Consider the following 24,655-nt stretch of genomic DNA (forward strand, 5'->3'; position numbering starts at 1 on the left):
CCTCATGAGTGATTTTAATTTGTTCTTTGAAAATATTTTGTCATGATCAGTGAGAATTAAAGCATCCATATATGGTCCTTTCTGCTTTGGACATCTGGCTGCCCATTTTTCTCTTTCTCTGCCTTATGGGGAAGAGCCACTGGGACACATAAAATCAGTTATGGGATGTGGGTGTATATTGTAAAAACACAGTGGCAAAATGAGCAATAAATGTCTTGCATTTCCCCAAACCCACCTGCATTCCTGCGCAGGTGAAACCATCATCATTCATGCTGATCCTGGGCAAGGTCTCTTGAAGCAACGATGAATCTGCCGGGCCCGGCACAATCCAAAATCCCAGGGAGCACTGGCCTATCCATCAGCTAACCCCAGCTGACATGACTGGCACAGGGAGCCCTGAATATCATGGTCTCTGGTCGGGTTCCAAATGTCACAATGAAGGTGGCTGCAACGAACCTCTCTGGTTCCCTGACTTCAGGGCGAGGGAGGCAAAAATGAAAAGGAGCAGGATCAATGGAGTTGTTTAAAATGAACTTTAATAACAGAGTGAAAAACAATAAACATGGAGAAGTCCAGCACAGTACAAGGGGCAGGATCCTAAAACCTGAGACAAAGGGGAAGCAACAACATAGACACTTGGGGCTAGAAAACCAGAACAATAACCATATAGAATAAACAAGTAACCAATAAACCAATAGGGGAATAGAATTTGGACAACTTAGCATAACAACACTAAAGGCTTATGGGGGATTTGTCAAGCTCACCCTAAGTTAAAAGAACAACTCCTAGGACTTCAAACTCACGCCCAGTTCTTCCGGGGTAAAATCTGGCTGACTCTGAGTTACAGCTGGGCTAACTCTCACATTGCTGATTTGCACTGGCCCCTTGGGATCATGCAGCTCAACGGAGCCACAATGATGTCCTTGGTTCCATGAGGCCCCACAGTGTCACAATGGTCCCTTGGATCCATGGTGCTCTGCAGTGTCACAATGGCCCCTTCATTTCACAAGGCTCCCAGTGTAACATTGGTCTCCATAGGAAGGAAACCACAGAGCCCCATGTTTCAGGAGCTGATTAACGGCAGCCACCAGAGGCCAAGGGAAGCCTGACCTGTCTGTCCTGGCAGGTTTGCTTGGAGCAATCCTTGGATATTTGAAATTATGAATATGACATCCTAATTTTCAACATTTGTGCCTGGAGAAGAGGGATGTTTTTCTTCCATAAAAAGAAAAGCACAGAGCACTTTCTAGTGTTTGGAAAACAGGTAAGTGCTGGTACTCAGGAATCAAAGACCAGCCTGTCTGGCACAAGTCCATCCTGGCAACTTTTCTCTGGCAGCAATCCTTGGATACAAAGAAATTTGGAGGTGGAATCCAAGTTTTGGCCATAGATGGCTGGAGAAAATAGACAGCTCTTTTCCATAAAAAGAAAAGCCCAGAGCCCCAGTGTTTCAGGGGCAGATGAGAGTGGCCTTCCACATTCCAAGGTCAGGCAGACCTGTCAGGTGACTCCTGGGAGACCAAGGCAGCCACACCTATTTCATGTTTCGTTGCTTCCACAGGGCCCTGCAGCATCACAATGGCTCCTTGCTTCCATGAGGGCTTGCAGTGCCACAGTGGTTTTCTTGCTTCCATGATGCCCTCAGGTGTCATAACGGCCCCTTGGTTAGACAAGTCCTTAAAGATCTTAATGGTCTCCAGGGTTCCACAAGGCCCCATGGTGCCATAATGGTCTATTGGTTTCATGAAGCTCCTCTGTGTCACCATGGCCCCTTGGTTCCATGGGCTCCAGTGGTGCCACAATGATCCCCTTGGCTCCATAAGTTCCCACAGTGTCACAATGGCCCCTTCCTTCCATGAGACACTGCAGGGTCACAGTGGCCCTTTGGTTCTGTGTGGGCCCACAGTGTCACAATGGTCTCCATGATTCCATGGGGCCTTGCAATGCCACAATGCTCTCCATGGATTCACAATCCCCTCCAGGATCACAATGACTTTTTGGCTCCACGAGGCCATAAAATGCAGCAATGGCCTCTTGATTCCATAAATCCCCACTGCTTCACACTGGCCCCTTGGGACCATGCAGCCCAACAGAGCCACAATTATGTCCTTGGTTCCATGAGGCCCCACAGTGTCACACTGGTCCCTTGGATCCATCGTACCCTGCAATGTCACTATGATGTCCTGCATTTCACAAGGCCCCAAACTCTCACAATGATCTCCATGGTTCCTCAGGACTCCACAGTGTCACAATGGCCCCTTTGACCCATGGTACCCACAGTGTCACAATGATCTCCTTGGTTCCACAAGTTCCTACAGTGTAACCATGCCCTTTGGCTCCAAAACACCCCGCAGTGTCAAAGTGGTCTCCATAGGAGGAAAACAATCAAGCCGTGGGCAGATGAGAGCCAGTCACCAGAGGCTGAGGCTAGCCAAACTTGACTGTATTGGCAGATTTTCTTTGGGAGAAACCCTTGTGTTGTAGAATTTTGCTCAGACATGGCTTGAAGGAAAAAAGGCCATGAAAAAATACAGCTGATGGAAAAGTAAAAGGTAGCTGTGAGGAGCAAATTCTCAAAGCCTGTTTCTGTAAACAACAAGATTCTCAGGCACGATTATGTAAACAGCAGAAGTTCTCAGGTTGTTTTTAATAACAAGTAAATATCTTGTCCTTGGATAAGGTATGGGAAAGCAAAAGTGACAAACATGAAGGCCTTGAGAACCTTTCATACCAGGGTTCTTAGGCAGGGTTCTCATAACAGGTAAACATTCTATCTTTGGCTGTTTTGGGAAAGTAAAAGTAAGTTTTGAGAACACAAATCTTGGTATTGAGAACAAAAGGAGGGGTTGGTGTGTAATCTCTGACCTATGATGAGCTTGGATTTTGCAATATGTATGAGCTTAATTAACACTGTTATAAAAAGTGACTGTTGAATCAATAAACTGGAGCTCGATGCTGATCAATGAAGATGGGTCGTCTCCCTTCACTTCAATACCCTTGGATATAGAGAATTTTAGACGTGGAATCCTAATTTCAGCCATGGGAGCCTAGACAAGAAAGACAGTTCTTTTCCATAGGCAGGAAAGCACAGAGCCCCAGTGCTTCACAGTCAGATGGGAAGTGGCCCTCGACATGTCAAATTCAGTGGAACCTGTGAGAGAGTCCGCAGAAGTCCAAACCAAGCACACCCTTTCCATGTTCCCTTGATTTCCTGGGTCCCCACACTGTCACAATTGTCGTGGTTTGACCAGGAAGGAGTGGGAATTCTGGGAAGCTGTGGTCAAACCAATGAAGGTTTTGGGTTTGAGACTGGCGTCCGGTGTGGCCAGTGGGGTTTGGACACACCTCCGAGAATACACAGGGGTTAAAAGCAAGGCACTGCCCTTGGCACTTCCTCTTTTGGACATCGCGGCGAAGAGTTCAGATCTCTCTCTCCCGCCCAGCCTGTTGCTGCTGGGCGGGGGAGGAGCCGCCATGCGGTAGGCCTGGGGCCTGGACAGAGGTGGGGGTTGAGGGGGCTTCGAGGATGGAAGGGTGGAAGGTCCCAGAGAGTCAGCCCTTGGGCAGCCCCCCCCCCATCCCCCAGGAGAGCAGCCAGCCAGAAGGAGAAGGGGGAGGAAGACTGCCCGGCCGGAGCGGCAGCGTGTGGGCAGCGTGCGTGGGAGTCGCTCCGGGACCGACAGCAGAGACTGAAAACTTTTAACCCTTTCTTGCATGATTGGGGCCTTGCAAAAATGCTAATCCTCCTCGAAGCTGAATAAGAAGGGAGATGAGAGATGAGATGAGACAAGGACTTTGGCCCGAAGAATGTGGAGATGATTGGATGGGGAGAGATGATTTGGAGTGGCCTTTTGGCTGGACTTTTTCTTGTAGCCATGGACTCAGTTGTCCCTGTGACACAGACTGCATTTAGGGGGAGGCAGTGCCTCAAAACCAGGAGGGTTCATTTGTGAGGACCCCCCGGCCCCAGGGGGTTGGAAAAATATGGGGGGGACAGATGTCCCAAAAGCAGAGACTGTGCCTTTTTGGAGTGAGACAAGGCATCCTTGAAAGACAACCCTAAAAGCAGCTCTGGCCATGTCTCGGTGGTGAGAGCACTGAGCATGGAAGGAAGATGTCACAAGCGGCAAATGGACTTTCCGGGCGGTGCCGAAGTGACAGGGAAGCACACGAGGTTTTCAGTGTGTTTCCACGAGAAGCCTATGGAACGAGAAAGACTCCTTTCCTCTTCATGAACTGAAGTTTGAGTATACTAAAGTGTCGTGCCAGGGCTGGGCAGTTGGTGTTTTTTTGGGAGAATGTATCGGATTGGGAAAGTCAGGGAGTGGGGAGGAGGAAAGTTTTTTTTGTAAGGTTTTCAATTTTTTTTTTTTTTCTCTTTTCTTTCCCTATTTTCCTGTAGTTTAGGTAATAAAGTGTTCTTTATGTTTAAGTTAGAGCCTGTTTTGCTTATTCCTGGTCACATCTCACAGCAGACACCAGGGTGAGGCATTTTCATGGGGGGCACTGGCTCTGTGCCAGGCTCAAACCATGACATTTTTTGGTTCCCTGACCGGGAAATCGAATCACGGGAGAATGATGAGATAAAGCTGTGAGATGGGACCGAGAGGAATAAGAAAAGCATGTACTAAGTTAAGGTAGATAGATAGTGAATCTAGGGTATTGTTGTGTAGAAGTGTTTTGTAATTTTGTTGATAATTTTAGAAAGTGTATTCTCGGAAGGTGAAGGGTGGAGTGTCGTGGTTTGACCAGGAAGGAGTGGGAATTCTGGGAAGCTGTGGTCAAACCAATGAAGGTTTTGGGTTTGAGACTGGCGTCCGGTGTGGCCAGTGGGGTTTGGACACACCTCCGAGAATACACAGGGGTTAAAAGCAAGGCACTGCCCTTGGCACTTCCTCTTTTGGACATCGCGGCGAAGAGTTCAGATCTCTCTCTCCCGCCCAGCCTGTTGCTGCTGGGCGGGGGAGGGGCCGCCATGCGGTAGGCCTGGGGCCTGGACAGAGGTGGGGGTTGAGGGGGCTTTGAGGATGGAAGGGTGGAAGGTCCCAGAGAGTCAGCCCTCGGGCAGCCCCCCCCCCCCCCCATCCCCAGGAGAGCAGCCAGCCAGAAGGAGAAGGGGGAGGAAGACTGCCCGGCCGGAGCGGCAGCGTGTGGGCAGCGTGCGTGGGAGTCGCTCCGGGACCGACAGCAGAGACTGAAAACTTTTAACCCTTTCTTGCATGATTGGGGCCTTGCAAAAATGCTAATCCTCCTTGAAGCTGAATAAGAAGGGAGATGAGAGATGAGATGAGACAAGGACTTTGGCCCGAAGAATGTGGAGATGATTGGATGGGGAGAGATGATTTGGAGTGGCCTTTTGGCTGGACTTTTTCTTGTAGCCATGGACTCAGTTGTCCCTGTGACACAGACTGCATTTAGGGGGAGGCAGTGCCTCAAAACCAGGAGGGTTCATTTGTGAGGACCCCCCGGCCCCAGGGGGTTGGAAAACTATGGGGGGGACAGATGTCCCAAAAGCAGAGACTGTGCCTTTTTGGAGTGAGACAAGGCATCCTTGAAAGACAACCCTAAAAGCAGCTCTGGCCATGTCTCGGTGGTGAGAGCACTGAGCATGGAAGGAAGATGTCACAAGCGGCAAATGGACTTTCCGGGCGGTGCCGAAGTGACAGGGAAGCACACGAGGTTTTCAGTGTGTTTCCACGAGAAGCCTATGGAACGAGAAAGACTCCTTTCCTCTTCATGAACTGAAGTTTGAGTATACTAAAGTGTCGTGCCAGGGCTGGGCAGTTGGTGTTTTTTTTGGGAGAATGTATCGGATTGGGAAAGTCAGGGAGTGGGGAGGAGGAAAGTTTTTTTTGTAAGGTTTTCAATTTTTTTTTTTTTTCTCTTTTCTTTCCCTATTTTCCTGTAGTTTAGGTAATAAAGTGTTCTTTATGTTTAAGTTAGAGCCTGTTTTGCTTATTCCTGGTCACATCTCACAGCAGACACCAGGGTGAGGCATTTTCATGGGGGGCACTGGCTCTGTGCCAGGCTCAAACCATGACAACAATATTCTCCTTGATTCCATGAGGTCTGGGAATGTCACAATGGCTTCTTGGTTTCATGAGACCCAACAGAGTCACAAGGGTCCATTGGCCCCTCGCAGCCCCACTGTGAAAAAATGGCTTCTTGTTTCTGTTTTAAATCAATCCCAATCAAACCACACTTTGATCATAGATCCTTGCTTCCATAGGGCCCATGATTTGCATAATGGTCTCCTTGATTCCATGATTCCTGGATTCCACAGTCTCACCATAGTTTCCTTGGATCTCCATTGTCACAACTGACCCATGGTTCCATGAGGTTCCGCAGTGTCACCGTGGTCGCTGTCAGAGGCTGGATGAGATCGATGTCCCGAGACACCTTGGGATGCTCAGAATGCCCGTGTGGGGCCAGGGCCGGGTCAGGCCTTGGTTTGTGATTGGACAGAGCCCCCCCCCCCCCAGACATGGCCTGGGAGAGCTGTCAATCACACAGCAGGGGAGATGTTAACCCAGCTCTGATTAGCCCAGCTGTCAATCAATCAATCAATCAATCAATCACATACCAGCATCTGGTGCTACCCTGACTCTGATTGGACAAGCAACTGGCAGTCCCACCCCAGGGGTGGGCCCATGGAGGCCCAAGGGTTAAAAGCCAGAGTACGAGGCCAGCCTGTGGTCTGGATCCTGCCTTCTCCTGGGGTTCCTCTGTTAGCAATGCTGGAACCCCAGCAGCTGGTACCTATGTGTGTGTCTTTCTATGGATCTTCTGTCTTTCTGTCATTCTTTATTTCTTCTCCATCTAATCTTACCTGGAACCTTTTTGGGTAACTTCACATGTTAAGGGATAAGGGATTTTAGGTTAAATGTGTGGTAATCCAGGGCACAGGGAATATTTCTCTGCCTGCTCTGAGGGATCCTGACCCCCAGAGAAACACTGCCTTTAACCTTTGCCCATGGAGAGGACTTCCAGGACATTGAGATAGATTAGAATTTACCAAAGTGTGAAATAAATTAGGGGGTAGTATACTATGTCACTTGGGTGAGAAATTTAGGTTTTGGGATTTTTAGTATGGTGTAGATAGGAAGCAAGATGGAGGAATTTGTGTGTAGTCCCTCTCTTCTTTTTCTTCTTCTTCATCTATTCCATTTTCTTCAGTGTTGGTGGCAGAGGGTGATTGGTCAAGGAAAGCACAGTGTAGAGGTTATGTGGACAGTCAAGGGATGAGTTATGTGTAGATAAGTAGAAATAATGTACATTTTAAGAGTTAATTGGATGAGACAACTTTAAAAGACCTTGAAACCGTACATTTTAGAGCCATTTTGGTTTGCTTTTCCAGCAAGATGAGCCTGGTGTAGACAGCATGCAAAACTTTAGATATGATAACAATAAGCAAGAAGGTGAAGACCAAAGAAGTCCTGTGCATCTCCTTTTACTTGGCACAGAACTGCTACAGGAGTGTTTTCCCCATCCGGGGAGCTCCCAGAAGGGCCCAAAATAAAACAAACATTAATAACTGGTAGCCTGATGATGTTTGTAATAAGTTGGGGTTTTTTTCCATGAAGTTGTTTACTAAAGGGTGTTGTCTTAATTGGCCAATCATGTGAAATGTGTTGATTAAATGACCAGAGAGGTCCAACTGTAGCAAACCACGACATAAAAGAAGAGGATAGAAAAAATAGGTGGCATTTAGTGCATAGCCTTCTGATCTGAGTCTGTGTCATCTCTGACTCAACGGTGACATTTGGGGATCTATGGGGGCTATTGGGGATCCTTTCTGCACCTCGTGACCCAACAGGAGCTTCTCCAATAAACGTTGCCTGAAGCTCCAACTTTCCTCATAACAGGAACCCCTGTGAGTGTCTGGGACATCCCAGCTCTTTGGCAGCCTGGGGACTCCTGGGATGTCACTGTGGAGCCCCCGTGAGTGCCTGTGACAGATCGGTGCCATGGCAGCCCAAAGTCCCCTGGGATGTCACCATGGAATGGCTGTGACTGCCTCTGACCACAGGGCTCTTTACCATCCCCAGAGAGCCCTGGGAGGTGTCCATTGAGCCCCTGTCTGTGCCTGTGACATTCCAGCTCTGGAACAGCCTGGAGACTCTTGGATAGTCCCCATGGAACCCCTCTGAGGGCCTGTGACAAATTTGATCCTTAGCAGGCAACCATCACTAGCCCCTGTTGCTATGGTCAGTAACCATGGCAACCATGACCAGCCCCCTGTTGCTATGCTCAGTCCCTTGGCAGCTCCATGGAGACCCCATGCCAGGGGTGGTTGCCATGGACACCAGCTCAGGCCTGCAGCCAGAGCCCGTTGCCATGGCAACCATTGGCAGTCCCATCCCCAGGCTCATGGGACCCCAGAACCACAGAATTGGCTGAGCTGGGAGCGACCCATCAGGATCCTCCAGTCCAACTGCTGGCCCTGCACAGGACACCCCAACAATGCCAGCCTGGGCCTGGCAGTGCTGGCCAAACGCTGCTGGAGCTCAGAGAGCCCTGGAGCTGGGACCCTTCCCTGGGGAGCCTGGGCAGGGCCCCAGCAGCCTCTGGGCAAAAACCTTTTCCTGACATCCAACTTGAGCCTGCCTCGACTCAGCTGCGGCCGTTCCCTCCACTCCTGTTCCTGGAAACCAGAGGGAAGAGGTTCCCACAGCCCCAGCCAGGGACCCGCTCCCAAGGCTGTTGCCATGGCCACCAGGGCTGGGACCAGCTGGGATGCTCGGTTTCCACGGGCCAGGGTTCAGGAATGGGATTCCCCAATTTCCTGCTCCTGCTAAAACCACACTGCCCTCACTGCCCTCCCACCTCTTGTGTAAAGCACAAAAGCAAAGATCCCAGGCTGGTATAAGAACAATTTATTGGGAACAGCAGCAAGATAAGGAACCAACAAGAACAGAAATAATACTGGTAACAGAAGGGATAAAATAAAGGGAAAACTACAACACAACTGACTGTCTCTTCCCGGCCATAATTTTCAACCTCCTGGAAAGGACACCCTTCTAAAGTTAGCCACACCTATTAAAACTTACCATCAAGTCCCCTTCCCCCAACACCATTCAAACCATAAACCTATACAACCTGCAACCCATACAAAATACCCCTACAACTAAAATTAAACACAAAAAACCCAAAAACAAACCATAAAACCAATCCTAACACAACCCACCCACAACTTCCACCACAATGTACTGGCAGGTGAGGTATTAGTCCTTTCAATACTTCAATCCTCCCTTGAGTATAAAAAAAACCCAAAATACAAGCATATAAAAAACAATATAAAACCATCAAAGTCAGTAAAGAAGAAATCAAATCCCCCCAAAAAAAGAAAAAAATACTTTAATATTAAAACTAAAATCCGCTTATAAACTATAAAGAAAAAACTATTTTCCTTTATTACACAAAAAACTAAAAACGAAAATTCAAATTAATATCAAACAAAAACTTCCATACTAAAGTAAACAAATGATAAAATAACTGTAATTTCATCAAGAGATTAAGCAGGAGAAAAAAAAATCCACTATCCCCAAGAGAAGATCTCTATTCCCAGAGGTAAAAATAATTTTAAAAGTAAATAATAAAAATTGTCACCTTTAAACAACTCATCTTTAAAACATTTCAGAATTAAATTTTAAAACAAGAGTATTCTACAAACAGTAAACTAAGTAGAAATTTTAAGTTTACTTTCTTTACATTGTCAGCAAAAAGAAAAAGTTGTAGAGAAAAAAAAGTGTTCTAAAGAGTTTATTTTATTTCTTACTACCTTTCTCTTTTAAATTTATTTTTAATAAATATTTCTTTTATACCCTTTTAAATTTTTCAGCATACTTCACCTTTCTCGTAATCTAATCTCACAATAAAATTAATACATAAATAATTACCTGACTATAAAACCCACCACACTCATCAATACATTAATTAGGAAATCTCACAATTAGAAAAATCTTACATTAAAAAACCAAAACCACTACAATGTCATAATAAACATTTTGCCCAAGTTTCTCTGATTTTCTAAAGTTCCCAGTAAAGGCTGTTTGGTTGTTTTGAGCACCTGAGAACCTCTTGTTGGTATTTTCCAGGGATGTCGCAAAGAATGAGGCCTTTGCCGGGGTCGAGCCATTTGTCGGTGAGGGGAGACTCAGACACTCAATATGAGTGATAAGCAAATTCCATTTATTGAAGAGAGCATCAGACACTTATACAGCAAATAATAAGCTTATGAATATTCTGTAAGCCAAGCAATCTATTGGTTAAACTATACCATGAACTCTTCCTCATTCCTTAGGGGTTACATCTCTTTTCTCATGTCTCTTTCACTGTTTGTTATCCTACTACAGCTAGGCCCAAGGACACTGCTATCTGTGCAGGTGCAGGACTTGGAATTAGCCATGGTTTTGTACTTTTCCATTTTCTAGCAGCTAAATTCCCAACACAGGGAGTCCAACTCAGAGGACACAATTGTAATTCCTTTAAATGCCACCTTTAAAGAATTGTTTGGGGGATGGGAGTCAGGGCTTGTTTGTCCTGCTTGGCACAGCCCAGGCAGGGCTTTCCCAGCCCATTCCACACTCCATTTCCCAGCTGGAGCCGCTGGTGCCTCTGAGTTGTGCTGCCCCAGCCCCAGGGACGCTCTCCTTGTCTGCCCATTCCCCCACGGTCTCTGGGCAGGGATGGCCTCAGTGGGGGCTGCTGACATCCTCAGCACCTCGGAGGCTGCTGCTGAATTTTCCTGCTCCAGAGGCTTGTTCATCCTTCAGCTCTTCAGTGCAGGAATTCAGTGTCCCAGGGCTCATTAACATTCAGAACACATTAACAAGTCAAGCCTCTGAGAATAATTTGATTTAAGTGTTCAAATCTTTTGCGGTTAATTTGACAGATTTCAATAGTGTGTTCAGATTGAATGCATTATATTTAAAAAGACAGTGAGCAAATATTTTTTAGGCCCTGTTTAGGTTTTTTTCCTCTTCATAAATCAAAATGTGTAGTCTCCAATTGACCCTGAATCCAAGTACCTCCTCATGCAGTTTGAATAGATATGAAAATCAAGACCCTTCATGGCTGACAATCAATCAGATTCTGTCCCTACCCTCACCCCACCATTTCCCCCACCCAAGCCCTGGCACTCAGAGCAGTCTTGTGCAAATTTGAGCTCCCTCCAGCCCAGGCTGCACCTGCAGCTTTCAGCTCCTTGGCTCTTGCTCCCACCTGCTTTCCTTGGAGAAGGAGCTGCCCGAGACACAGAGGGATGTTCATTTCTTGTCAGCCAACAAAGGCAAGGGAAGCACAGCTCCATCAAATGCAAAAGTCATTCCTCTGCTGGATATTAAATCCACTTTCCAGAGCAGACAGTCTCAGAGCAATGGAAAACACCTTCTGTGCCCAGCACAGATCCCAAGGACCCCTCAAACCCTCCCTGCCTCGATTCTGCCCAGATTTGCACTTTGCACACACGAGTCACACGCTGAAGGCAGGAGCTCCCTCCATGCTCAGACGGAGAAAAGAGAGAAAGGGGATGAAGAGCTCTCCTGTGCAGAGCCAAGGTCCAAGTGCAGCCCCTACAGTGGGAACCACAACTCATCAGGTTTGTGTCCTTTGGGCTCAGGACCTGATGACACTCAGGGGCACAGAAAGGTTTCTTGCCAAAAAACAGAGGTGGAACATTTAAACAGTTTAATAACCATCACAGCTCTTCCGTCAACTCTCTGGGATGTCCCAGCAGCATCTGACATGTCCCCCATCCCCAAGGAATTTCTGTACAGGAACAGATTTAGACAAAGATAAAAGAAAATGTTATTCTCTTATAGATATAAACACAATTAAGATGTTGATTAACGTGTTATTTATTTGAACTTTGAACGGACTAGACAACCCCCTGAAGTTCAAAGCATGAAACCAGTTAGTTGAGAAGCACTTGAATGACCAGAGAGCATCTGGAGAAGGAAATCTGTTGGGAGTTTGGCTGGCTAAGGACTGGAAAAGTACAAAACCGTGGCTAATTCCAAGTCCTGCACCTGCAAGATAGCGTGTCCTTGGGGCCTAGCTGTGGTAAGATAACAAACAGTGAAAGAGACATGAGAAAAGAGAGATGTAACCGCTAAGAAATGAGGAAGAGTTGATGGTATAGTTTAACCAATAGATTGCTTGGCTTACAGAATATTCATAAGCTTATTATTTGCTGTATAAGTGTTTGATACTTTCTTCAATAAACTGGACCTGAAGGACCTGAGGGACTGGGACCGGACCGGACCTGAAGGGCCTGTGATGAACCAACTGGTGTCCTGGTCCCCTTCCTTTGACAGCAGACAATTGTTCTATTTGTCCTTGCTTTTCTACTTTTTAAAAAAATTTTCTGCTGATCTATCTCATGGCTACTGCTTAGCTCTAATCACAGTTCTGCTGTCTCTGAGGCCCGCCTTTTGCAGCTTTCCCAAAACCCTCTGATTTTGTGGATTCCTGCAGTGGAAACAAGTTCAGCTATTTTAAATCAAATGCTCACTGATTTAGATAATATTAGACATGGCACACTGCAAAATAGAGCTGCTATAGATTTTTTGCTGTTAGCACATGGGCACAGGTGTGAGAATTATGAAGGAATGTGTTTTATGAACCTCTCTTCCATTCACAGGAAACTCAAACAACTAGAAGACAACATGAAGAAATTGACTATGAATGATTGGGACTTGGATGAATGGTTTGAGAAATGGGGAATAACTGGATGATTGAAAGATATCTTAAAGGGAGCTTTGTTATTACTAGTATTTATTTTTATATTGCTTTGCGCTATTCCACGCATAGTGAGATTGGTGACCCGCTTGGTAGAAAATACAGTGAAAAGGGTTTGGCTGGTGCAAGAAGAAGAAGGGGGAATTGTAGCAATGTATCTGAATAAATTGGGCCACACTGTGCACCAGCCATATTGCTTGTAGTCTTTCTTATCAGAGCCCTCTGGAATTCATCAAGGTTACTAAGACATAAAGTGGGCTAAATGAAGAAAGGAAAGGCTGAGAAACAAAATACCAGGACCGCAAGAACTTAATAACAGAGGGCTGTGAACCACCTGAACTGTAACCAGTCACATACTCTGAGAAGTGTGTGCAGAACACAAGGACAAGAGAGAGGCACCAATGAAGAAGAGCATGATCAGTGTATGCAGTAGGGTTAGAATGAATGAATAAGTGCATTATGTAAACAATAAATGGCTTCTGCTTAACCATACTGGTTAGTAGTATGGGAGTCCTGTTTTCCCACAATGGGTGCCTGGGAAGGAGGGAGGATTCTTTTCCATAAAAAGGAAAGCACCGAAGCAGGAGCAGGAGACAAGTGACCCTTGCAGGGCTGGGGCCTCATTGCCTCCTTGTCCCTGCTCAGCAGCCTGGCAGGGGCTGCCCCATGCTCCTGACCTTGGCATTGCCCATCCCCACATGCCAGTGCCCATCCCAAAAAGAGCCCTGAGCAAGGAGGGAGGGACAGGATCTGCCTGGCCAGGGGCTGGGGCTCAGGCCTTGGCCCTTTGCATTCCTCAAACACATCCAGGTTTGGTCAGCACCAGAGACACCTTTGCCCTGTTTGTCCCCAACTGTCATCACTGCTTCCAGTGTTCTGCTCTAACTGGAACCTGGGGACACTTTCACAGAGAGTGCTTATTAAACTTTTAGAAACTTTCGAATTTCAATTTAACTTTGAGTTCTTGAAAAGTTATTTAAAACGCTCTCTCAGGGACTGAGTCTGATGTAAACAATACCAAACCCCTGAGGGGCTCATTAAAGTCCTTGTGCTGTGTTTGTGCTGCTGAGCTTTAAAGGAAGAGCTCTTCCCAGGGCCAGCTCCTCTCCCAGCCCAGCAGGGCTGAGGACTCTGCCTGCAGGCACTGAGGGGACAGGAGCCAGGCAGAGACAGGCTGAAGGCAATCAGGATTGGGAAGACATTGAGCTGAGACTTCACCTGGGGAAAGATCTTCACAGCCCTGTGCATGGTGAGTGTGTGGATGCAGGGCAATATCCCCTGTGCTCCTGGAGGGATCTCCTGAAGCCAGCACACCCAACAGCCTGGGGGGTGTGTCAGGAGGACTCTCCCAGTTTCTCTGTGGCACAGGAGGAGGAGGAGGATGTGCTGCAGAGCGGGGATGCCCTGGGCACCATCAGAGGGACAGGGCAGGACGGCTCCTGCTGCCAGGGATGGCTGCAGGGGGTGAAGCTGCTGCTGCAGCCAGGGCTGCCCAGGGCTCTTGGCCAGCCCAGGGCATGTGCCACCTGCCAGGGGCAGCTCTCAGCCTGCCTGGCAGCTCCCTCTGGATGCTGCAGGGGAGAAGTTGGAGGTGGAAGGAGCCACCCCCATCAGGGCAGATTCCTCCTGTTGTGTAGATGGTGCTGCATGGTCACGGCTGCTCTCAGCTTTCTCCTAAAGGGAAGGGAAAGGGGCTGTCAGCTTTACCCTTGTCACTGAGACTCCTGCACTGTCAGCCTGGGCATCAGCAGATGTGCCTCAGATCTCCCTCAGAAAGCGCCTCCTCAGCCTCCTCTCCCTACAGACAGCAGCAGCAGCACCTTGGCTTGCAGCATCTCTGTTTGTCTGGCCTGCCCTTAAGGCCCTGGTGCCAGGGAGATGCCCCTGGGCAGTGCCCAGTGCTGGGAGGGGTCTGGAGGGCAGAGCTGAGCCCCCAGGGCTGGGCTGGGCTCTGGCAGCACTTCCAGGAACAAGGCTTGGATAGAGAGAAACAGTTCCCAGTAGGCACAACTCCAGACAGCAGAGAGCCAGAGCAACCCTTGGTGTCCCTCCCTGTCTAGCTGCACAGGGAAATAGAGAAGAGTTGGAGAGATTGATTTTGAAACTGGAGTCTTCAAAAAGGCCATGTTTCTTTTAAATATCATTTTAAAATTTTACATCCTGTACTAGAGGGAGATGAAAGGAGCATAGGGTGCCTGTGTGGTTCCATCAGGTCTGAGTGAACTGGGGCACAGGGAGCCCTGTTTTCCCTCTGTGCTCCCCTGTGTTTAGACTGAGAGCAATGCTAAGAACAGGACTTCTGTCTCTTCTAAAAACACAGTTACTTAGTGGCCCTAACCTACACTAATAAAAAAAAAAAAAAAAAAAAAAAAAGTAAAGAGAAGCAATTTTGAGTGCTTGTGTAAGAAAATAGCATAGGATTGACTCAAGGTACTTTGTCCAAATTGTCAATGTTGTCTTTGAACAGCTCACAATGTCCAGAATGAAGAAATGTCCAACAGCAGCTTCATCAGCCACTTCCTCCTGCTGGCATTGGCAGACACGCGGCAGCTGCAGCTCCTGCACTTCTGCCTCTTGCTGGGCATCTCCCTGGCTGCCCTCCTGGGCAATGGCCTCATCATCAGCGCCGTAGCCTGCGGCCACCACCTGCACACACCCATGTTCTTCTTCCTGCTCAACCTGGCCCTCAGCGACCTGGGCTCCATCTGCACCACTGTCCCCAAAGCAATGCACAATTCCCTCTGGGACACCAGGAACATCTCCTACTCAGAATGTGCTGCACAGCTATTTCTGTTTGTATTTTTTATTTCTGCAGAATTTTCCCTCCTGACTGTCATGTGCTACGACCGCTATGTGTCCATCTGCAAACCCCTGCACTACGGGACCCTCCTGGGCAGCAGAGCTTGTGCCCACATGGCAGCAGCTGCCTGGGCCAGTGGCTTTATCTATGCTCTGCTGAACACAGCCAATACATTTTCCCTGCCCCTATGCCACGGCAATGCCCTGGGCCAGTTCTTCTGTGAAATCCCACAGATCCTCAAGCTGTCCTGCTCACACTCCAACCTCAGGGAACTTGGGGTCATTGTAGTTGGTGCCTGTTTAGTATTTGGCTGTTTTGTATTCATGATTTTCTCCTATGTGCAGATCTTCAGGGCTGTGCAGCGGATCCCCTCTGAGCAGGGACGGCACAAAGCTTATTCCACCTGCCTCCCTCACCTGGCCGTGCTCTCCCTGTTTGTCAGCACCTCATTTTTTGCCTACCTGAAGCCCCCCTCCATTTCTTCCCCATCCCTGGATCTGTCAGTGTCGGTTCTGTACTCGGTGGTGCCTCCAGCCCTGAACCCCCTCATCTACAGCCTGAGGAACCAGGAGCTCAAGGCTGCAGTGTGGACACTGATGACTGGATGCTTTCGGAAACGTTAAAATGCTGGCTAGTTTGTGCAAATCATTTGTAATAAAAGTAATCTTTGATTGTCCCTGTTGATTTGTTTGTGAGGTTTTTTTCCCCTGTGTTTTAGGTTTTCAATATTGTCCACAAAGAAAGTTCATTCCTTGTGTCATTTCTCATTTTGTTTCTCTTCACCTTTGCTGTGGCCCCAAACTGTGTCAATGAGGAACTGTGCTCCGGTGGCTTTAAAGGAACTAAAGGATGTCCCAGCAAAGTTTTCACAAGAGACCCTTCTTTTGTTCCCTTCTCTGAAGCTGCAGCAGCAATGTCTGTGTGCAGAGCTGGGGGCAGATCAGTGCTGGTGCAGAAGCCCCGTTCCTGCTGGCCACACCCTTCCTGATCCAGGCCAGCAGCCATTGGCCTTCTTGGCCACCTGGGCACACTGCTGGCTCATGCTCAGCCTGCTGTCCATCAGTCCCTGCAGGTCCCTTTCTGCCTGGCTGCTGTCCAGCCACTCTGTCCCCAGCCTGTAGCGCTGCAGGGGTTGTTGTGGCCAAAGTGCAGGACCCAGCACTTGGTCTTGTTCAACCTCACCTTGTTGGATTTGGGCTCTGGATCCAGCCTGTCCAGGGCCCTCTGCTGAGCCCTCCTACCCTCCAGCAGATCCATACTCACACCCACCTTGGTGTCATCTGCAGATTTGCTGATGCTGGACTCAATCCCCTTATCCAGACCATTAGCAATGGTGTTAAAGAGGTCTGGACCAAACTCTGATTCCTGGGGGACACCCTTGGTGACTGGATGCAGCACCATTCCCACCACTCTCTGGGCCTGGCCTCCAGCAAGCTCTTAATCCTGGGAACGGTGACTCTGTCCAAGCTGTGGGCTGCAGCTTTTCCAGGGAATTCTGTGGCTCACGGTGCTGAATTCCTGGTATGCAACATCCACAGCCTTTTCTTCTTCCACCAGGTGGATCACCTAGTGATACAAGGACATCAGCTTGGTCAGGATCCCTTGGCCATCCTGTGAGCACTGTGTGATGGCACTCAAGGTGATCTGTTCCATTACCTTGCCATAACATTGGCACCTCCAGTCCTCTGGGACCTCCCTGCTGAGCCAGCACTGATGGTAAATGGTGGAGAGCAGCTTGGGGAGCTCATCCACAGCTCCCTCATCCCCCTGGGATGGATCCCATCTGCTTCCAGAGACACCTGTGAGCATCTGAGTGGCTCAGCAGGTCCCCAGCAGCTACCTCCTGGATTACAGGGGGCTGTTCTGCTCCCTGTGCCCATCCACCAGCTCAGGAGAACACTTGTCCTGAGGACAACCTGTCTTATTCTTGAAAACTGAGACAAACAAGGTGTTAAGCACCTCAGCCTTTTCCTTATATTTAGTTACTCTGTTCCCCAATGCATCCGATAGAGAGCAGAGATTCTCCTTATCCCTCCTTTCGCTCTTAATTTATTTCTGAAAAAATTTTATTCTTTTTCACTGAAGTGGCCAGGTTAAGTCTTACTTGAGCTTTCACCACTCTACTTTTCTTTCTCCATGACTTAACAACATCCTTAAACACTTCCTGAGTTGCCCGACCTTCTGTGCAAAGGTGATGCACTCTCTTTTTTCCCCAAGTTCTCACAAAAGCTCCATGCCTAGCCAGGCCAGTCATTTTCGTGCCCTCATCTTTTGTCACAGAGGAACAGGCTGCTCCTTCCCCTTAGGATTACTTTCTTGAGGTATGTCTATCCTTCCTGGATCCCCTTGTTTTTGAGGGCTGTTTCCCTTATAAAAAATCAGTACCTGATATAGTATTGCTCAAATCTGCATCATAGATAGCCAAACTCTACTCTCTGTAAGTCCAGTGTAGTTTTGTTGATGCCCCTCTTTCTTTCACAGAATATTGAAAACTCAATAATTTCATGGTCACTGTGCCCAAGGCAGCCTCCAATCACCTCATCTCCCACCAGCCCTTCTCTGTTTGTGAACAGCAAGAGACAGAGCTTTGCTTGGCAGTGGGAGTAATACCAAAAATTCAGTAAAATTGAAAATCATTAATACCAATGTGGCATTAGGAAGCAGCATTCTTTATTTAGCTGGATGCATGGGGGATGGCTCCTCCCAAAGCCATGCATGCTGAGTACAGGAAAGTTTCTGTTTATATTCTGTATTTTGGATATTCATTGATTGTCCTGGACTAAACACACATAGGATAATCATTTCCCCAAAATAAATAGCACATTTCCCCTCCCCTTTATCCATGCATTCTCCTGTCCTGGGGGTCTCTGGTGGTCCCTTGTGCTCATGGACCCCAATGTTCCAGTGGGCCTGGCTGAGCTTGCAAGACCCTGAGGCTGGTGAATTTCAGTTCCCCTTCTCCCACAATGGGCATTGTGTGGTTTCCATAGGCCTGGGGTTTTGGAGAACCACCATTGTGTATGCTCACCTGGTGTAGACAATTTATCATCTGGTAATTTGAGGTCACAGAGTCGGCTACAACATAACAGAGTGGGTTATGTGAGGTCACTGAGCAGCTACAGCATCATAGACTGTCTCATCACATAGCCAGCTGTGACATCACAGCGCAGAAGTCAGACATCACAGAGCAGATGATGACATCACAGAGTTGGCTGTGACAATAGAGAGCAGCTGTGTGACATTAGAAAAAGGGCTGTGACATCACAGAAGGCTTTGTGACATCACTTGTTGCTGTTAGGGGTACAACTGACACCAAAGAAGGCATCAAGCATCAGCCCTTTATTGTTCTTCAGTACAACCTTTTATACCCTTCATCCTACATGCATTGCATGTGTGTGCCCTCGGTACCCTTTTGGGTTGGTCAGTATACCTCAGCACTCCATGTCTCATTGCCTTTCATATTGTTCACCTGCACTGCATGGTTGTAGCCCCTTAGAGATGAGGCTCAACTACAGCCCCACTCCCAATTACCACAAACTGTGTGCCTACAATTCCCCTTTTCTTTTTTTTTAATAAATGCCACATCTACCATCCCTCTACAGGGCCCTTGCAGAAGACGTAGCAAACATGGTGCAAGTATCCCTTGTTTTGGTGGTTTGACCGGAAATGGGATTTCTGGGATGCTGTAGTCAAACCAATGGGTCCTCAGATTTTAATATTGGCACCTGATGTGGCCATTGGGACATTTGGATATGCCTCTGAGAACACAGGGCTAAAAGCAGGGCTCCCCCTGGAAGGTTCTCTTTGGATTTCCAGAGAGAAGGATTCGGATCTTTCCCCCGGCCCAGCTGCTGGCTGGGCAGGGGGAGGGGACAGCCATGCAGCCTGGGAGAGGTGGGCCTGACCCTGAGGGGCCCAAGGGTGGAAGCAATGAAGAACTACTGAGAGGTATTGCTCCCCCACCCCCCTTGTGGGAGACAGAGCTGTGCCTGGGAGTTACTTTGAAACTTGCTAAACATGTGCGGCAGCAGGCAGCATGGCTGAGAAGGAGGAAAGGGGGGAGAAGGAGGCAGAAGAGGCAGCAATGTGTCCAGTCACTTGTGGGAGCTTTTAACCCCTTTGTGGACAATGAAAACTTTACAGAACATTAACCCTTCCTAGAAGAGTGATGAAGGTCTGGGCAGAGAGAGAGATTTTGGAAGAATGGAGAAGATGGAGTGACATTTCTTGCTGGACTCTTTTTTTTTGTATAGCCATGGACTGTTTCCTTGTGATACAGAGACTGCTTCCAGGGGGGGCAATGCCTTAGAACCACAACCGTTCAGTGTGGGTACCCCTCGGCCCCAGGGGCTGCAAAAAATATGGGGGGGACAGATGTCCCAAAGTTGAGACTGTGCCTTTTTGGAAGGAGACAAGGCATCCTAAAACGGAACCCTAGAACCAGCCCTGGCCCATACACAGTGGTGAGAGCACTGGGCATGGAAGGAAGATGTCACAATGGCAAATGATCTCCGGGCGGTACCACATGTGACAAGAAGCCCATGGCACAAGAAGGACTCCTTCTCCTCTTGATGAACTGAAGATTGAGTATTCTAAAGAGTGGTGCCAAACCAAGAGATGGTGATTTGGGAGATGTATTGTATTGGAAATTTGGTGGGGGGAGGAGGAAAATGCTTTTGTAAGGTTTTCATTTTCCTTGTGTGTTTTTTTTTTTCCTTTCTTTGTAGTTTAGTTATTTTCTTGTAGTTTAGTTAATAAAGTTTTCTTTATTTCTACGTAGGAGCCTGCTTTGCTTATCCCTGGTCACATCTCACAGCAGAGACCAGGTAGAGGGTATTCTCATGGGGGCACTGGCATTGTGCCAGTGTCAAACCATGACACTTGTGTAGATTCCACTAACTCTGGAATGCATCCCTCTGCTGACCTTGATTTGTTCCTCAAACTTATCTATCATCAAAAATCCTCATACTTCCACATCTAGACTATTGACAATACCAATAGTTGTATAACTTTATAAGGCAATACACAAGAATGAGCTAAAAGGCCAAATATTAGGATAGTAACAAAATCAACAGCTACTTAATTTTATCAATAGGCATATAACTTATTCAACATCAATAACTATACAATTTTCTAAAGTAACATACTAGGATAAGATAGAGTCTATATGTTCCTATCACCCACACATTTTTGCTTATTCCAGGGAGTCAAGTGAGCCATAGCCAGGTTCATTGCTTTGAGGGGTGTCATCCAACAGAAGCCGAAGGACACGAGCGGGCACCCACTGAACTCCAGTATCTGTCAAGTGTACTTATGCATATGGAATATAAACTTTTACATTTACACCTAATCAAAGATTAGTAGCTGCAATTCACAAACAAAATACACATTCTATCAACAAATACACTATGTTGAACAATAGAGCTACTCTGTCCCCAGCTCCCACTGCTGCTTTCATAAATTCTCTTCTTCCTTTTACAGTTTTTGTTATATTAATTGGTTACTGCAAGCCTCTCTTGTCCTCCCATTTTCCATTCTTTTCAAGTCTCCTAGAGCAATCTCCAAGTGGGAGCCAAATCTGTAGCTGCCTTGCCCCTTTTGATACCATGTCCCATAGGCTTTCCCCAACTTCTTTCTATGCTCTAACACTAAAAGCTGTACTTGCATCATCTCAAAATCTTGTGACTTTGCCCATAGTAAAACACTACAAAGGGCGTAGTCAGTAGTCTTAATGCCTTTTCTTTACAACAAAGCTTTCCATGTAGACAAAACAGTCTGTTCTTCACTTGATAAGTTATTTCCCATTCTATACCCAGGGACTCACCTGTACCCCAGGTGTCAAAATCAGTCTGGTCCAGCCCAAGCAGCATCCCCCTGCTGCTCTCAATGCTATGCCAGGCTCCATCTCCGGCTGTACCTTGCTCTACAGCCCCATCCCAAATCACATTGGGTCACTCTGGAGTTGGCCACTGTCGTGGGGTGACAGCCTTTATCCCAATATCGTGTGTTATGTCTGGCAGCTGTGCCTTTTCCCCCACCCCCCCCCCCCGGCAGTCTGGCTGTGGCGGGATGGGGAAGAGAGGAGGGGGGGGGGAGGGGGTGTGACCAGGCACTTTTGGCTTTTGGCTTTTGCTGCTTGGCTTTGCTAGCTGCTTGCTTGCTTGCTTGCTTGCTTGCTTTCTGCTTTTGCGCTGTTTTTTTTCCTTTTTCTTTTGTTCTCTCTCTCTCTTTCTTACCCTCCCCTGAAGATACTGGACCGGCTCCGGATCTGACCTGCGAGCTCCAGGACACCCGAAGCCTGCTAGAGAAGATTCGGCGCCCTCCACAACACAGTCTGGTCCCTTTTCTTTTCTTGTGTTGGGGAGTGTTCTTTTGTTACTTGTAAATAAATAGGTTTTGTTTTCCACTTTGCTCCTCCGAGAAATTCCTTCCCGAACCCGGTGTTGGGGGAGGGGTGGTTGGAGGTTTGTTTTGTTCTGGGGGGCTCCCTCTTGGAGATTTCCCCTAATTTGTCCTAAACCAGGACAATAAATTTTTGGTGCATTGGCCGGGAAACCGGAGGCCAAAAACAGTGGAAAAAAAAACCTATAACAATAATATTTTGGTTTTGGTTGTTTTGTGGGCATATTGGTGATTCATAATGTCATTTGGAGTGGAAGCTTGCCGGTTTTTCTGGTCCCTAGGGGCTTTTGAAGTTTTAATACCTTTGTGGTCCCTAGGGTTATTTCCTTACCCCAAAATAGCTCTGATGTTGTCCCTAATAAGTAGCTTTTGTAAGCGGGGGGCACTAACCAGAATAATCATTGTGCTGGCCTTATGTGTGATGATGTGTCGGATAACAGTGCTGGACTTTATTTCAGGAATGTATGGATTGTTGTCATGGCTGTGTACTCAGTTTGTTTGGGGAGAAGAAGAGGAAGGGGCTTTTCAGCCTTTGTCTTCCTTCTTCTCCTACAAATTGTTGACATCTCTATTAGAAAATACTGACTTTCCCCTGAGTTTGAAAGAAACCATCTTTCTGGCATTTAATTTATTAAGCCTTGTCTATACTGTCTGGAGTGTATATAAAATGAAAGCTGAGATTTCTAGAGGGGTTAGAGAGACTCCTGATTCAGGAGTAAAACAAAGCAGGAAAAATCTTGACTGGAGTGGGAAATGGGAGGATATGGGCCAGACTTTAAAGGAATTTTCTGATCCTATAGACTGGGACTTTCCATCTGATCAAATTCAGAATCCAGTCGAGGTGGCAAAGTATTTGAGGGAGAAGTGCCATGGTAATACTAAGGAAGAAAGGATTACTGCAGTGAGCTGGGCCTTGGCGTTTGTTTACCATACTCTGCTAGATACTGTGGAGCAGCAGATAGCAGAAAGGGAACAGGAGATAAGTTAGTTACTATCCCAGTGACCCAGGCTGCAGCTAACATCCCAGGCTCCAGGCTAGCAGCTGAATCAGACAATAGGCCCCAAACCATGGCTGTTGCAGCTAATACAAGAGGTGGAAAGTGTAAAGGCAAGACCGATCGGAAGGTGGAGGATGATGACGATGATGCAGAAGAAGGACCCTCACCAAAATCAGAGGCCACATCAAGGGGCACAGAATCTGGAGCCAATATTGACTCCTTTTCTCTGAAGGACCTCAGAGGCCTAAGAAAGGATTACAGCCACAACCTGACGAATCTATTATTAGTTGGTTAGTCCGCCTTTGGGATGCTGCAGGGGAGGTTACGATTTTGGATGGTACTGAAGTGAGGCATTTGGGATCCCTGTCACATGATCCTGCCATCGATCAAGGTGTGATGAGGGGGGCTAACCCTCACAGCCTCTGGGAACGGGTCCTAAGAAGCGTAGCAGAACGGTACCTGTGTACGGATGATCTCTATATGCAGCAGACACGGTGGAAGACCATAGAACAGGGGATCCAACGCCTGAGAGAGATGGCGGTCGACAGAGCTCGTTTTCTCAGATGACACAACAACTAGGAATCCGGACCTGGTACCATGCACTCCGATAATGTGGAGGAAACTTGTGCGACTTGGGCCACCTGAATACGCTTCCGCCCTAGCAATAATGAAGCGAGATGATACATATGAGACTGTGCTCGATATGGCAAAGAAGCTTCGAGCATACGCAGATGCTGTGCATGGCCCAACTCATGCCAGAATTGCAGCAGTGGAAACCCGACTGCAGAAACTAGAAGACAAAATAGAGGAGAATCATAAGAAACTCCGGGAAGAGATTAAGGAGGACCTTATTGAAATCTCAGCCGTACAAATTAGAAGCCCTGGTGTCCAACGCCGGTCGCTCCTTTGATGGGGAGAGAAGGTACATCCCACGGGCTGAGTTATGGTTTTTCCTGCGTGAGTCTGGAGAAGACATGAGAAGATGGGATGGAAAACCCACCGCTGCTTTGGCACAACGGGTGCGTGATTTGAAGAGAAGAGAAAGTATAACCAAAAAGATAGCAGCTCCGGTCGCTCGTAGCCGAGATGTTAAGTATGACGATGACGATGACATGTCCGATCCCCTTGAAGGAACTTCCAAGGCATATGCCCAAGGAAAGAAGGACAATCTGGCTTAGAGGGGCCCTGCCTCCAGCCAGGAAGAGGCAGGGAGAACCGGGTTTTTTGGAAGGTGTGGATCAGATGGCCTGGCACATCAGAGCCACAGACTATGAAGCATTGGTTGACACTGGATCACAATGTACCTTAATGCCATCGGAACACGTGGGGACAGAACCTGTTTCCATTGCTGGAGTGACGGGGGGATCACAACAGTTGACGTTGTTGGAAGCTGAGGTGAGCTTGACTGGGAAGGAGTGGCAGGAACATCCAATTGTGACTGGTCCAGAGGCTCCGTGTATTTTGGGCATAGACTTTCTCCGGAATGGCTATTACAAAGATCCTAAGGGATTCAGGTGGGCTTTTGGAATAGCTGAGGTTGAGATAGAGGGTATTAAACAATTGAATACCTTGCCTGGACTATCAGAGGACCCATCTGCAGTAGGACTTTTGAAGGTAGAGGAGCAGCGAGTGCCAGTTGCCACCTCAACAGTGCACCGCAGGCAGTACCGGACGAATCGAGATGCTGTGATCCCCATCCACAAGATGATTCGAG

At 47.7% G+C, this 24,655-nt stretch overlaps 1 protein-coding gene across 1 annotated transcript; it reads left to right on the forward strand.

The window, feature by feature from the left end:
* Window positions 1-13,913: 13,913 nt before the first annotated feature.
* LOC135460895 (olfactory receptor 14A16-like) lies at window positions 13,914-16,164 on the forward strand. Its single transcript, XM_064737868.1, has 2 exons — window positions 13,914-13,990; window positions 15,209-16,164. Exon 2 carries the CDS (start codon window positions 15,232-15,234, stop codon window positions 16,162-16,164), a length of 933 nt encoding a protein of 310 aa, XP_064593938.1. The 5' UTR covers window positions 13,914-13,990; window positions 15,209-15,231.
* The last annotated feature ends 8,491 nt before the right edge of the window (window positions 16,165-24,655 follow it).

This window comes from Zonotrichia leucophrys, unplaced genomic scaffold (genome assembly GCF_028769735.1).
Source record: "Zonotrichia leucophrys gambelii isolate GWCS_2022_RI unplaced genomic scaffold, RI_Zleu_2.0 Scaffold_119_139060, whole genome shotgun sequence".
In the NCBI taxonomy this organism is placed as follows: domain Eukaryota; kingdom Metazoa; phylum Chordata; class Aves; order Passeriformes; family Passerellidae; genus Zonotrichia; species Zonotrichia leucophrys.

What these genes read in the sequence shown, in the direction of transcription:
- LOC135460895 (XM_064737868.1), top strand. Translation starts at nt 15,232, where the DNA reads ATGTCCAACAGCAGCTTCATCAGCCACTTCCTCCTGCTGGCATTGGCA.